Genomic DNA, 15,678 nt, shown 5'->3' with positions numbered 1-15,678 from the left:
GGCCATTCCCGGCTTGGCCAAATGTTTGTGCAGGAAAATAAAAAGGGCACGAGATCACGAGGCCATTCCCGGCTTGGCCAAATGTTTGTGATTTTTGAATGATTCTTTTTTCTATGAAAAAGGTGCTCGGGATCATTTGAAGCCATTCCCGACTTGGCTAAAACGATGATTGTTTTGAGAAAAATGCTCGAGATCATTTGAAGCCATTCCCGGCTTGGCTAAAACGATGATTGTTTTGAGAAAAATGCTCGGGATCATTTGAAGCCATTCCCGGCTTGGCTAAAACGATGATTGTTTTGAAAAAAAAAAAATGCTCGGGATCATTTGAAGCCATTCCCGGCTTGGCTAGAACGATGATTGTTTTGAGAAAAATGCTCGGGATCATTTGAAGCCATTCCCGGCTTGGCTAAAATGATGATTGTTTTGAAAAAAAATGCTCGGGATCATTTGAAGCCATTCCCGGCTTGGCTAAAACGATGATTTTTGATTTTTTTGATTTGATTTGATTTTTATTTTTTTTAGGAGTTTTGTAATCTCACCTTAACAAGAAGATGTTTCGAGCAAGTGATATGCTTTGATTTGAGGAGAATGACTATGTCCAAGCTGTATTTTCTGCATAAACCTGCCATAATACAAAAAGGGACAAACCATATGCCACAATGATGCATGTAATGAATGCATGTTCTCTCAAGGCCTTGCCATCCATGAGTGTTTGATTAGTGATATTGCCAGAGAACTAAGAGTCATGGATCTTTGTAAATGATAACTCACTGAATTTCTGAATCTTCTCATCTTGTTTCATTTCAGCTCTTTTCCTTGCTTTCATTTCCTATTTGTCCATTGTAAGATTATGTCTGTGTGCCTTTCTGATCATCTTCCTATGTCTTGCTTGCTGTTCTGCATCTTCATGCCAGTCATTGGTAAAACATGTCTCTTGGTAGCTAAAGTTAGGATTGCTTTATCGTGATTGTTGCTTTCAAGTCAAGACTTTCAAACTTTGCGGAGACTGTCTGCTACTAGCCACACCTTAACAAGAAGATGTTTCGAGCAAGTGATATGCTTTGATTTGAGGAGAATGACTATGTCCAAGCTGTATTTTCTGCATAAACCTGCCATAATACAAAAAGGGACAAACCATATGCCACAATGATGCATGTAATGAATGCATGTTCTCTCAAGGCCTTGCCATCCATGAGTGTTTGATTAGTGATATTGCCAGAGAACTAAGAGTCATGGATCTTTGTAAATGATAACTCACTGAATTTCTGAATCTTCTCATCTTGTTTCATTTCAGCTCTTTTCCTTGCTTTCATTTCCTATTTGTCCATTGTAAGATTATGTCTGTGTGCCTTTCTGATCATCTTCCTATGTCTTGCTTGCTGTTCTGCATCTTCATGCCAGTCATTGGTAAAACATGTCTCTTGGTAGCTAAAGTTAGGATTGCTTTATCGTGATTGTTGCTTTCAAGTCAAGACTTTCAAACTTTGCGGAGACTGTCTGCTACTAGCCACACCTTAACAAGAAGATGTTTCGAGCAAGTGATATGCTTTGATTTGAGGAGAATGACTATGTCCAAGCTGTATTTTCTGCATAAACCTGCCATAATACAAAAAGGGACAAACCATATGCCACAATGATGCATGTAATGAATGCATGTTCTCTCAAGGCCTTGCCATCCATGAGTGTTTGATTAGTGATATTGCCAGAGAACTAAGAGTCATGGATCTTTGTAAATGATAACTCACTGAATTTCTGAATCTTCTCATCTTGTTTCATTTCAGCTCTTTTCCTTGCTTTCATTTCCTATTTGTCCATTGTAAGATTATGTCTGTGTGCCTTTCTGATCATCTTCCTATGTCTTGCTTGCTGTTCTGCTCTTCATGCCAGTCATTGGTAACACATGTCTCTTGGTAGCTAAAGCTAGGATTGCTTTATCGTGATTGTTGCTTTCAAGTCAAGACTTTCAAACTTTGCGGAGACTGTCTGCTACTAGCCACACCTACATAAATTGTCAGAACAAGCATCACATCCACACCCAGCTTTTCCTAATACCCGTTTTCTACGAAAATCACATGTGTATGGCAGGAAAACAAATATTTTTATGTTTATGAAAGGAATAAAAGGTGATAAATGTCATGAATCCTGATTTTATTTGGATAAAAAGAAAAAAATATACAAGTGGATGGAGTTTTGGTTGCCCAATTTAACGAGTGTAATGAAAATGAAAAGCAAATTAGCAGGATGTCAAAGACTCATGAAAAATGATGTAGGAAATATGGAGAACAAATTGTCAAGATATCGAAGATCTCCAGACAGCTGAAAAATGAAAACGCAAGAGAGATACCACACTGCCCCAGTCTTGTAAACACCCATTGACACGTGTTGAGCTTAGTATGACCATGACGAAGAATCTGATCTGACCAACTGCCTGAATTCTCCTCTAATGATTCCTCAATAACCCATCGTTGTAGATTCTTACTATAGTACTGCTGCCTCAGTAGAGGGCATTTTCCATCCTTATTGATGCACTTAGTTTTTCCCTAATTTTTGCCAGTAGCGCCCTTTCGGGTTTTCACCACCGCGGGTTTTTTTTTTTTTTTAATTTTTTTAATTTTTTTTAAGCATAATACATTTTCACCGCAACTGCATTCACAGGATGAGACAAGTCTTCTCCATCCATTTTGGTGAGAATCAAGGAACCACCCGAAAAAGCTTTTTTCACCACATAAGGTCCTTCATAGTTAGGAGTCCATTTGCCCCGATGATCTTTGTGAGGGGGAAGAATCCTTTTCAAGACTAAATCGCCCTCCTCAAAACTTCGAGGGCGAACCTTCTTATCATGTGCTCTCATCATGCGTCTTTGGTATAGCTGACCTCTACAAAGCGCTTCCATCCTTCGCTCTTCAATCAGATTCAACTGCTCATATCTTGCATTGATCCACTCCGTTTCTTCCAGATCTGCTTCAATGGCCACGCGAAGAGATGGAATTTCGACTTCCACTGGTAATACTACTTCAGTCCCATAAACTAAGGAGAATGGAGTTTCACCTGTGGAAGTCCGCACTGACGTTCGGTAGCCGTATAATGCATAAGGAAGTTTTTCAGACCAGTCCTTGTAAGTTACTGTCATTTTCTCTATAATCTTCTTGATGTTCTTATTAGCTGCCTCGACTGCTCCATTCATCTTCGGCCTATAAGACGTTGAATTGTGGTGCTTAATGGAGAACTGCTCACATAACTCTTTCATCATCTTACTATTGAAATTGGTGCCATTATCTGTGATGATTCTCTCAGGGACTCCATATCGACATATGATATCTTTTTTCATGAATCGTACCACTACTACGCTGGTTACTGAGGCAAAAGAAACCGCTTCCACCCACTTGGTAAAATAATCGATGGCTACTAATATGAATCGATGACCATTAGAAGCTTTTGGTTCAATCGGCCCAATGACATCTAAGCCCCACATTGAGAATGGCCAAGGAGCAGTCAATACATGCAAGGGATTCGCCGGAAGATTAAACTTGTCCGCGTAAATTTGACATTGGTGACATTTGAGGGCATATCTAATACAATCTTTCTCCATGGTTAACCAATAATACCCTGCTCTCATTATCTTCCTTGTCATGGAATGACCACTAGAATGAGTTCCGCACAATCCATCATGCACTTCTTTCATTATCTGACTCGCCTCACCTTCATCCACACATCTCAATAAAATCATCCCCGAGCTCCGTTTATATAGAACATTGCCATTCACCATAAAGGACGCGGACAACCTCCTAAGCACTCGCTTGTCATTTTCCAAAACTCCATCAGGATACTCCTTCTCTTCTAAATACCGTTTGATATCATGAAACCATGGCTTCCCATCTGATTCTCCTTCTTTGTTTGAACAATAAGCATGTGCCTCTCTTTTCTCAATTTTGATGACTTGAACCTCTCCTTTAGGATCTAAATCAAACATCGAGGCTAGTGTGGCCAATGCGTCCGCTATCTGATTCTCCTCTCTAGGGATATGATTGAACTTGACGTTGTCAAAGAATTTGATTCTCTCTTTAATGAATCTGTGATATGATATTAGCTTTTCATCTTTAGTTTCCCATTCATCGTTCAACTGGCGAATTACTAACTGAGAGTCACCATATACCTGCAGCTTCTTGATCCCATTGTCTATGGCTGCTTGAATACCCATGGTGCAAGCTTCATACTCAGCAATATTATTAGTACACTCAAAGTACAACTTCGCAGTAAACGGTATGATCTTTCCTTCTGGAGAGATAAGGGCAGCGCCAACTCCTGATCCCACCATATTAGAAGATCCATCGAACAATAAAGTCCATCCATCTTTCAATTCCCTCTCTTTATCAATTACTGACAAAAGCATCACGTCACCGTCTGGAAAGCAGACATTCATTGGTTGATAATCATGGATTGCTCGATCAGCTAAATACTCTGCGATCGCACTGCCTTTCACCGATTTCTGCGTAACATACACAATGTCATATTCTGATAGCAGCATCTGCCACTTTGCTATTCTTCCTGAAAGAGATGGTTTTTCAAACAAATACTTCATCGGATCCATCTTAGAGATAAGCCAGGTTGTATGATAGAGCATGTACTGCCGCAGTCTATGCGCCGCCCAAGCTAAAGAACAACAAGTTTTTTCCAACATAGAATATCGGGTCTCACAATCTGCAAACTTTTTACTTAGATAATAAATGGCATATTCTTTTCGTCCGGATAAATCATGTTGCCCCAGTACACATCCTATTGAAGTTTCAGACACCGTTAGATAAAGGATGAGCGACCTTCCGGGCACAGGTGGTATCAACACAGGGGGATCTTTCAAATACTGCTTGATTTTCTCGAAGGCTATCTGACAATTCTCATCCCATTCCCGAGGGCTATTCTTGCGTAACAATTTGAAGATTGGCTCACAGGTGGCGGTTAACTGTGAAATGAACCGAGCAATATAATTTAGTCGCCCTAAGAAACCTCTGACTTCTTTCTCCGTTTTAGGAGGTGGCATTTCCAAGATAGCCCGAACTTTCTCTGGATCCACCTCAATTCCTCTACTACTAACCATAAAGCCCAACAATTTTCCGGACGTGGCTCCGAATGTGCATTTAGCTGGATTTAACTTCAACTGATGTTGTCGAAGCCTTTGGAACAATTTCTCAAGATTCTGGAGGTGATCTTCATCTTCCTTGGATTTCACAATCATATCATCTACATATATCTCAACTTCTTTGTGCATCATATCGTGAAACAGAGTTACCATAGCCCGTTGATAAGTGGCACCCGCATTTTTCAAACCAAACGGCATGACTTTATAGCAGAAAGTTCCCCACATGGTGATGAAAGTTGTCTTCTCTTGATCTTCTGACGCCAACTTTATTTGATTATACCCTGAAAACCCATCCATGAAGGAGAAAACTGAATGTTTAGCTGTGTTATCCACCAGCATATCAATATGAGGCAGCGGAAAATCATCTTTTGGGCTTGCCCTGCTAAGATCACGGTAGTCGACACATACTCTGATTTTTTCATCTTTTTTGGGGACAGGTACAACATTTGCTATCCATTCAGGGTATCGTGCCACTGCCAGAAATCCAGCATCAAATTGTTTCTTAATATCATCTCGCACTTTTAATAACAACTCTGGTTTCATTCTTCTCAACTTTTGTTTTACTGGAATACATTCTGGTCTTAGCGGCAAATGATGAACCACTACATCTGTGTCAAGACCTGGCATATCTTGGTAGGACCACGCGAACACATCCTTGTACTTTCTCAACACTTCAACCAATTTTCCTCGTTCATTTCCCTCAAAAGCAGCCCCTATTTTAACTTCTTTCACATCAGTTTCAGTCCCCAAATTAATAGACTCTACGGCTTCTATTGGTTGAATTATTCTCCCCTCCTGATTGATTTGCCTTAGTAATTCTGGTGAGATGTCATTTCCTACATCAACGTCATGGTCAAGCTCAACATGGCTAATTGGTGTCTCAAAATCTGGTTTGCTTGGTTCATCACTTTTGCTATCATCGATTTGGGTCCTGGAAAAAAAAGTGGTGCAATTATTTTGAGGAAAGAAAGTAAAAATAGATAAATGATGCGAGGAGTAGAATGAAAATTGAATAAATTTTCATTTCATGCTAAGATGCATTTTTGGAACATAAAACATACGTATCCCGCCATACAAATTGGATTTAAAGCATAAAACGAAGTATTGCCCATTACAAAAGTCCAACCGGGAGCCTCGAGCAAGACCCATGGTGGTGTGCAGTTGTAATGATTACTCTGACAATTTGTTGACCGGTGTCGCCAGCTCCTGCACCATCCAGTTGGTCAATTTGAATCCTGGCGGGCGCGACACCACAAAAGAGGGTTTGCCAAGCGAACTCTCCCCTTCAAGCATAGCTATCTGAAGATCACTGAACTGCTCATCTATATCTTCAAAAAATGCCCCGATTGAGTCTACATCTTCTGGGTCAAGCATTCCACCAAATACGAAGGTGTCATACAACCAAGGAAACACCATCATACCACGACTGAACTTTTCTCTTACTCCCATATTTAACCTGTAACCTAGGCCTCTCCTTTCTTTGTGTAACATTGGTTCAATTGGATTTCTGATTCCTTGTAAATTCTTTCCCAAACCACTCCCTGGGCAAAATCCCATCCTCAGCATCGCTCTTCCAGCTGCCCTTACTTCCCTAGAAACTCGAGGTATCTGGAGGGGAGTTCCTTCAGGTATACATATGGCATTAGCAATCTCGAAGGACTGGAATGGGCTTTCAAATCCTTCCTCTGGGGCATCGATATGAGAGTTATTTGTTAGACTGGCTACCATCCACTCGGATTGACCATTAATGGTATAAACCCTTTCTTTATGCACAAACTTGAGCTTCTGATACAGCGATGAAGGGACTGCGCCTGCCGCATGAATCCAAGGCCTTCCTAGCAAGCAACTGTACGATGGTACAATATCCATAACGATGAACAGAATCCTGAAAACCACATCTCTGATCATTACTGGAATCTCAATCTCTCCCTCAACCGCCCTGCGGGTCCCATCAAAAGCTCTAACTGATATCGAGCTGGCCTTTATGTTTGAAAAATCTACTGAAAGCTTTATCAAAGTTTCTTTCGGCATTACATTCAAAGCAGATCCATCATCAATCAAGATACTAGTTAACTCCTTTTCCATGCACAGAGCTGTGATATAAAGGGCTTTATTGTGATCCCTTCCCTCCATGGGTAGTTCTTCATCAGTGAATGAGAGAAGATGAGTTACCAAGATATTACCTACCAGTCCCTCAAATGAATCAGTTGGAATTTTCTCTGGTACATAGGCTTGGTTCAAAATCTTCATCAAAGCCTTTCGATGGGGTTCGGAACTCATCATCAATTCAAAGATAGAAATTTTTGCTGGCATTTTCTTCAACTGTTCCACCACCATATACTCACTCTGCTTAATAATCTTTAAGAATTCTTGTACTTCTTCCTCCGTTACTGGCCTCTTGATCTCTTTTTCTGGCATTCTAGCCTTTGGATCATCTATCATTGGTTGCTTTCCTTTTCTTATTTTTTCTGCGTCCAAATCTCTTGAAAGATCTGGGGTGTAACACCGTCCAGAGAGTGTCATTCCCCCTACCCCTGAAATGTTGCCAACCTCTTCCCTTCCTTTGTCACTATAATTCCAAGGGACAACCCCACTATAGTACGGAGTCGGCTGTGTCACTCTATCATCTTCAATGTAGTATCGTAGTGTAATAGGCTCTAGCTGCCCTCCAAACATAGGCCTGGGCAACCCTTCTTCTATGACATTAACCTCATCCATTTTCCCACTCCTTACTTCGAAGATTATTTTCTTTTCATTCATCAACTGTTGCACTCTCTCTTTGAACAACATACAGTCTTCGATAGAATGCCCTGACCTTCCACCATGATATTGACAACTTCCAACTTCTCCACAATTTTCATTATTCCCTTCTTCCGATTCGACCAATCCTGCCTGCCTCAAATACCCAAACAAAACTCCCAACCTCATAGTTACTTCATCAACATTCCTCTTAACATTATCCACTTCTTCAACCATGTTGGCATCTGCCTCTCTGTGATCAGGTAAAGGATTTTCATTTACATTGGGCCTTCTCACCCCTTCAAAATTCAGCCATCCCGCATTCTTCATAGTCTGTACAGCCCTTTTAAAAATCCTACAATCATTGATCGAATGTCCAGGTGTATTTTCGTGATATTCACAAGTTTGGTTAGGATTATACCATGGAGGGTAAGGCGGGTTAAAAAGCTGTCCGGGGATAGGGCAGACCCGACCCTGATCCCTTAGCAAAGAAAAACATTCAGCATAGGACATCGAAATTGGGTCGAACTGTTCAAATGGTCTTACCGGTCTTAAATTCGGGTTTGGAAAATTATTGCGGGGATTTTGGTAGTTGGGATTAGGTGGCTTTTGTGGGTGCATGGGACGATATGGGGGACGGTATGGGGTTTGAAATGATTGTGGGAATTGTTGAGGAGGTGTATATGAAGTTGGAGACGGTGTGTAAGTAGGAGGTGGGTAAGTAGGATAAATAGGTTGAGGGTTTTGGTAAGAGACAGCGTGTACTTCAGCCTTCTTCGCTTTGAGCCCTTTTGCTGATTGCGATTCTTGATAGTTCACAATTTTACTGCCTTTCTTTAAACTTCTCTCCAAGTCAACCCCAGCTTGTATTAGTTCTGTCAAATCATATTGTCCCGCACTGGCTAGAAAAAGAGGATAAGGATCTGGGAGCGTGTCTCGGAATAATCTGATAAGTTCCTTTTCCAGGATTGGGGGAACTACTTGAGCCGCCAATTCCCTCCATCTTAGAGCGTATTCTCTGAATCCTTCTCCTTCTTTCAAAAGGGTGTTCTGCAAATCAAACCTAGTGGGTGCCATGTCCTGGTTATGTTTATATTTAGCCATGAAAGATTCTGCAAGATCCTTCCACGTACTGACCTTCGCAGGATCCAAACTATTAAACCATTTCCTAGTTGTGTGGTCAAGGCTATCTTGGAAACAGTGAATAAGCAGCTTCTCATTATGGAGATAAGGATGCATGCGGTGGCAATACATAGTGAGATGATCCAATGGCATTCCCTTCCCATCGAATATATGGAAATCCGGTTGTTTGAACTTCGCAGGCATCTCCAAGTCTTTCACCAGGCTCAAACTCTGAGGGTCAAGTACTTTGGATACTTCAAATCCCTGAACAAAACGCAATTTGCCCTCTAGTTTTTTGACTGCCTCCAATGGATCTTCTAGCACTGATGGTGGTGTCTTTTTCTCCTCGACCTCTTTGGTTCCAAGGGCCATCCCTGAACTTGGAAGAAGTTGCTCGGAGTGGTACGCCTCATCATAAGGGAATGATTGACCAGGCATAATGCTAATAGGGTTAGCAGAAGAGGTTGGCATGGAGTTTTGTTGAGCCCATGGATATGGGGGTACTATACTGGCTGGCTGTCGGAATTGTTCTGTGGTATCTCCAGGCAGACCCAAGGGTATTCCCTGAGTCGTTGGTTTCTTCAAAGAACTAGGTTCTTCCATTGGTTCTTTCCCTTTTACAGCTAACTGTTTCATCAAAGCTTCTATCTGACTCTGCATTTCTGCCGCCCTCTGTTGGTAGGCCAAGTCTTTCTGCTCCATCTGTTCTTTCATCTGCATCATTTTTTGATTTATTTCCTCCATGACTCTAGTTCTCAAGCGGGTATGGTGCGGGTGATGTGGGTTGTGATGCTCAATGATGTATGAACCTCCTCAGAAACAGAAATAGAGAGATACCACATTAGTTGGTTATTCATTGTTCCGCTTTCTACTTTTATTATATGTATGCATGTATGTATGTGCATATGATACAAATTTTCCTATTTATGACTTCGTGGTTTGGAAACAGTATTATAACAGAACATCTTTCCATTTAACATCATCGTTTGAGTACAATCATCTTTTTTTCTTGGCAAAATCAAAGAGCTTCTTTCAGCGTTGTTTCGTAACTTCTGCATGAGTTCTCCTTCTTACTGCACTGATCTTCTTGGCAGTCCCTTTGAACACCCGCTTCTTCAGTTTGTTTGACTTCTCTGGATGATGCTGGACCTTCTAGTTGTTGATTGGTGGTGAAGCGTTGGGTTAAAGCACCTTCACAATTTTCCCATGTGTCCAACGAATCATTCACATCATTTTTGTCAAAGAATTTCTCCATCATTTGATACTCCAGGCCTATCCCCACGTCTTCGACTGTATTTACATACTCTCTGAAGTCCTCTCCTTCGTATTTGTCAAAATAGTATTGATCCGGGATTTGAAACAAATAGTTGAAACTGGTGTTCTCTATCTCTTGTTCTGGCAATTTCCTTTTCTTTGTTCCATCGTCAATGGTGGACATAGTCTCCACATAAGTATTGATCACTTCCGGAAATGTTACCTTGTTCAAAGTCTGATTTTCTCCACATTTTTGGCCATCCACATTTGCCAATTTTTCAGTGGTAATCGAAGCCTCTACATTAATTTTGGTTGTTTTTGCGGCAGCCTCTGTGCTTTGACTCCTACGTTGCTCTTCCTCCACCGTGCCCACTTGCTTTTCACCATCCCCTTTGTATTCAGATATGCTTTTTCCTCTATTTTGGTGCCATTTTAAATATTCTGAGTCTGGCCTGAAACATCCTCCACGATATACCCTCCTAACGTCTCCCCAAGCCCTTTGTGCTTCTTTCACCTTCTTCACGACTGCTTGCGAATCACGTTGTTCATCATAGGGAAACTCCATTGTAGGCAAGTCATGAGTTATGGGTATGCACTGAGTTCCTCCCACTTGTAGAAAGAACATAGCAGGTGCATGACTGATAGCTCCCCACGGTCCCAGTAGAGGTACCCAATTGTATGTCCCGCATTTGTACATCAAGGTTTCTGGTTTAAACCAAGGAGCTCTCCAGATGATTTCATCAGTGTCAATTGATTCAAAGAAACCGTTCCATGTTTGTAAAGACGGGAACCCTGGAACCCAACCTGCCGACTTGAAGTCATCAATAGGCATTCTTCTTGAATCTGTATGTGGGGTAAAATCTATCGCCGGAATTCCTATTTTAGGATAGTATTGTAAGTGACTTGCTAGCCAAATTCCCAATAGTTCAGAACAACCGAAGAATCTTCCTTTTCCTTTCTTCCGACAGTCATTCAAAGATCGAATGGTTTCGCAAAGGATTGGCGGGATTGGATTCACCCCGTTATCAACTTTATTGAAAAGTTTTACTACCCTCGCCTCCACATAACCTTGTACGCTTGGGAACAAAATGGTCCCATAAATGGCTAAAGCAAAAGTTGTTTGCCCTGATGTCTCTCTTGGCTTGGCTTCCACATGTTTTATTAACAGTTCGATAGGAAAACACCACAACTTCCCCTTCATCTTGCTCATTTTTTTAATTTCGGCAACGTCCATCTCTAACAATCTAGAAAGTATCCTTTCGGTTGACGGTGCTTCATTGAAGTGATAGACCTTTAGGTTGGAAGCTGGTAGACCTAACATCTGGGCGTATTCTTCAGTGATGGGGCATAGATCTATTGTTCAAAAAGTGTAGCAACGGTAAGGCGGATCCCAGTATTCTAATGCAGCACGTAGCAAAGTGATTGGCACAGTCACTGTGATCAAATCTCCAATCCTTCCATACTTCTGGCGAAAAGCTTCTTTCACTGATCTTGCCAACCGTTCCCATATGTCTTGCAGTCTGGGCAATGCACCGCTCCTGAATACTACTTTCCCTACCCTGGGTAGTAATTGGTCTTCCTTCAAAGAGTTTCCCCATGCCTTTTGAATTATTCTCATCTGGTTCTCCACATCATATGCTTTATCTACCTTGGATGTCATATGGATGCTTGGTAGACGACACTGATAATACTGATTCCAAACCACAAGTTGTGCCTATATGTTTGAATGATAAAAATGGAAAAGAGAAAAGAAAAATGAAGGAAAAGATCAATAGAAAGAAATATCAGCAAAATAACACGGGTACAATTACAATCAGATATAATATAAAAGAAAATGCAAATTCCGACAACATGATAATAAAGACAGAAAGGCATGGACAAAACAGTAAATTTGGCAACATAACAACAAGAATATATAGCAGTAATTTGAACAGAGTAAAAGTTGGGGTAAGAGATATCCTCTCAGTGTCCTATCTCTAAATTGTTTGGTCAAGGTTTTATCTATTACGCGAGGTCTCGGACAAGGTGCCCCCGTAGTCCCATAAGGTAACGGGGTTCCTCACTCAACTTCATGAGGAGTTTAGTCCGATGAGAATGTACCTACCACCTGCACGGGGACAGAATCCCTCGAAAGTGATAGTCCATCCTCCCCTATCCAACGTGAAGCCTGGGTAGTGGGCTATGTGTGTGTAAGTGAGGTAAAAATAAGGTGCACAGTGTGTGCGAGAGGCCCTACCAACCAAACCCCAAATTGTACTCTTGCCCAAATCCTGCAAAAATGTCAATGAGGTGCTGCAAAACAAACAAACCATTAAAGCCCATAAAAATAGAAAATACGAATGAGACTAAAACATATATACATGCATAAAATAAAAACATATATACAAATAAAAGGAACACTTATATACAAAGAACAAAAAGGAGATGTATGAAAAAATGAAAATGAAAAGAAAAAGAAAATAAATTAGCCCTTATTCAAGTAAAACCTGGCTTGACCCTAGAAAAATGTCCCCAGTGAAGTCGCCAATTGTCGCAACCGGAATCGCAACGCGGGCGGACTTACAAAAACAATGAAGTCGCCACCAATTGTTTTGGAGGTGCAATTGGTCACCAATTAAATTACTGATCTGCCATTTTGAGAATTGGGTCCGGGAGTCGATTGAGCGTAGGGAAGGTGTTAGCACCCTACAACACCCGCTGGCGTGGTTACCAATACTTGAACAAGGGCTAATTAAAATGAAAGAAACTCCTGTCTACACGGGGACAGAATCCCTCGAAGAAGGAGTAAACAAGCACACAACAATATATTTTGAAAATGAGCAATGTTTAGAAAACAACTCCTTTTACACGGGGACAGAATCCCTCGAAAAAGGAGTTCATAAGCACACAACAATATATTTTGAAAATGAGCAATGTTTATAAAATAACTCCTTTTACACGGGGACAGAATCCCTCGAAAAAGGAGTATACAAACGCAACCACATATTTTGATTTATTTTGAAGGTGAGCAATTTTTAGAAAGTAACTCCTTTTACACGGGGACAAAATCCCTCGAAAAAGGAGTACACAATTAAAAATAACATCTATATGCTTCTAGCACCCTACAATATTTATGTATGCATTTTTATTATTTTTGCTATACTATTACAAAGTTTATATTTTACAATTATACAAAATAAAATTAAAATTAAAATAAATAAATAAGAAATACAAATATTATACAACAATAAAAATATCGCTCACAGGGCCATCCATTGCTTAAATCGGATCAAGTCTTCCAAATATGTCCTCCGGTTCAAGTGAGGTCAAGCCCGATCCACGTCCAAAATCAAATAAGAGAACGGGGCCAGATAGACGCTCGAATGTAATAGGAATCCAAAATAAAGTCAAATCTTCAGTAGGAAATTCACACATAAAAAAAATAAAATAAATAAATAAAAAAAAATCATCATTTCATTTCATTTCACATGACATCCGCCATCTTCCACTTAACTACATGCAAACTTAACACACCATATCACATGATATTGCAAGCATATGCCATATGAACACATGGAACTCAATACGAATTTCAGCATAAAAAAACCAAATCAAACAAGAGTAAACTAACAAGCAAACAACAAATAACCCATGGAATCTTAATACCAATTGCAACCTAAAACCCATTCAAACGCCAGCAATAATCAACACCAACGACCAACAAGCAAACAGGATTAGAACACCAGCAGAAATTTGCATCCTACTCCCCTCAGACTACACATAATCCACTAAGTTATCACAGTCCTTTCACTTCCTTGACATCACATCTTGTTTAAGCACTAAGTTATCACAGCTGAATCTTGTACATTACTAAGCAAATCAAGAAGAAAAAAAACAAACTTGAAACTCGAAATAAAGTTTCATTCTATCAAATCTGGTCAACATACTTTCCTCATAGAATTTCCAACCATGAACGAAACTCTTACCAATTCAGATTTAAATCAAAATAAAGGTGAAATTCACAACTCAATACAAATTCCAGCAAAGAAGAAAGGATTGAATGGTGAGTGTTACCTTCTTAGAAACAGAAATAGAGAGATAACAAGGTAGAATGACTTTCTCTTCCTTCTTCTCCTCTGGTTCCACTCTCCTTTCCTTCTCCCGATTCTGTTTTCTTTCAGCCTTTTTTCTCCTGGTTTTTGTGTTTGTGCAGCCCCCAATCTCCTCCAAGAACACTTCCCTTTTGTCCCTCTCTCCTCCCCTGATCCTCCTCTAAAACCAACGCCCCCCTCCCTTAAGTAGCACATTTTTTCTCTTTTTCTTTCCCTTTTTCAAAGCCTCTTTTTTTCTTTTCTTTTCCCACTCTCCTCCTCTTTCCCCCCTTCTCTGGACTTTTCTCTTTGTTTTTTCTTCTTTTCTTTTTGCCATCACCGAAAGAAGGAAATTGTTATGATTGAGTCTTAATAAAAATACACTACCACCTCACAATGTTGGCCACTCTTTTTCACTTTTTCTTCACTATTGTCAACCACTCTCTTTGTTTTTTCTTTCTTTTCTTTTTGCCACCACCGAAAGAAGGAAATTGTTATGATTGAGTCTTAATAAAAATACACTACCACCTCACTATTGTCAACCACTCTTCTTCTAAAAAAAAAAATTTTTTTTTTTTTTTAAAAAATGACCCGACAAAATCCAAGTATTACAACCTGTGAAAAATGTTATTAGGAAAGGATGACTTCTGATGTTCATTATCATGGACGGCACAATAACCAAGGCAGAGAAACAAATGAATGTAAACTCCATGATAACCTTAACAAGCAAAGCCATCCATCAAGAATTGTCAAAGGGAGAGGACCTATTAGTGACAACAATGCAAATCTACATAAAGGTGAGATATCAGATTAACCATGAAAAACCTGAAAGGAACAAATGATGGATTTGTATTACTTAGCATGTACATGACATTAAGCATTTTTCAATTAATATTTTCCTTCTTCATTAGAATGGTGATACAGTGCAATTCAGCATTACGTATAGAGTTACCAAAGCATAAGTATTGGAAATGTTCAAGTGTAAATTTTTAATATACTGATACTGCTTTTGTCATTGCTCAAACCCAAGTTGGTCTCGAGAAGTTTGAGATGGCATGGTACGTTCTCTACTATTTGATGAGTTTCTTTTTTCTCTTAAGATGCAAAGGGGATCTAAATGTAACTCGTGGTCAGTCAGGAGGACCACTGAACAAATAGTTGCTAGATCTTTAATTTCGGTGCCTAGGCAACACTTGTGAAATCTATATTCCTATAGCTAACATTAGTATAAATGATACCTGTTTTAGTGTCGCTCGCGTTGCTGTGTCAGTGAATGAAGCTCTTCATGGTTATTAAATGTGGGTAGCCACAACTTCCTTGAAGGTGTTAATTTGATATCCGAAAGAAAGTTTTACACCC

At 40.0% G+C, this 15,678-nt stretch overlaps 1 protein-coding gene across 4 annotated transcripts; it reads right to left on the bottom strand.

The window, feature by feature from the left end:
* Positions 1-472: 472 nt before the first annotated feature.
* LOC119993529 lies at positions 473-14,867 on the bottom strand. Of its 4 annotated transcripts, XR_005466542.1 has the most exons (4): positions 14,303-14,867; positions 2,000-6,065; positions 1,027-1,513; positions 473-539 (listed from the first exon to the last, which is right to left on the bottom strand). XR_005466542.1 is itself a non-coding variant. In XM_038840698.1 (2 exons), exon 2 carries the CDS (start codon positions 9,737-9,739, stop codon positions 6,305-6,307), a length of 3,435 nt encoding a protein of 1,144 aa, XP_038696626.1. In that variant the 5' UTR covers positions 9,740-9,804; positions 14,303-14,433; the 3' UTR covers positions 6,074-6,304. The 4 variants fall into 4 exon arrangements, 1 of the variants encoding a protein (XP_038696626.1); XR_005466544.1 differs by lacking the exons at positions 473-539; positions 1,027-1,513; positions 2,000-6,065 and adding an exon at positions 1,517-1,999 and having other exon boundaries at positions 14,303-14,439; XM_038840698.1 differs by lacking the exons at positions 473-539; positions 1,027-1,513; positions 2,000-6,065 and adding an exon at positions 6,074-9,804 and having other exon boundaries at positions 14,303-14,433.
* Positions 14,868-15,678: the final 811 nt, after the last annotated feature.

Source organism: Tripterygium wilfordii, chromosome 23 (assembly GCF_013401445.1).
Source record: "Tripterygium wilfordii isolate XIE 37 chromosome 23, ASM1340144v1, whole genome shotgun sequence".
NCBI lineage: Eukaryota > Viridiplantae > Streptophyta > Magnoliopsida > Celastrales > Celastraceae > Tripterygium > Tripterygium wilfordii.
This window is presented reverse-complemented; position numbering and strand designations above follow the sequence as displayed.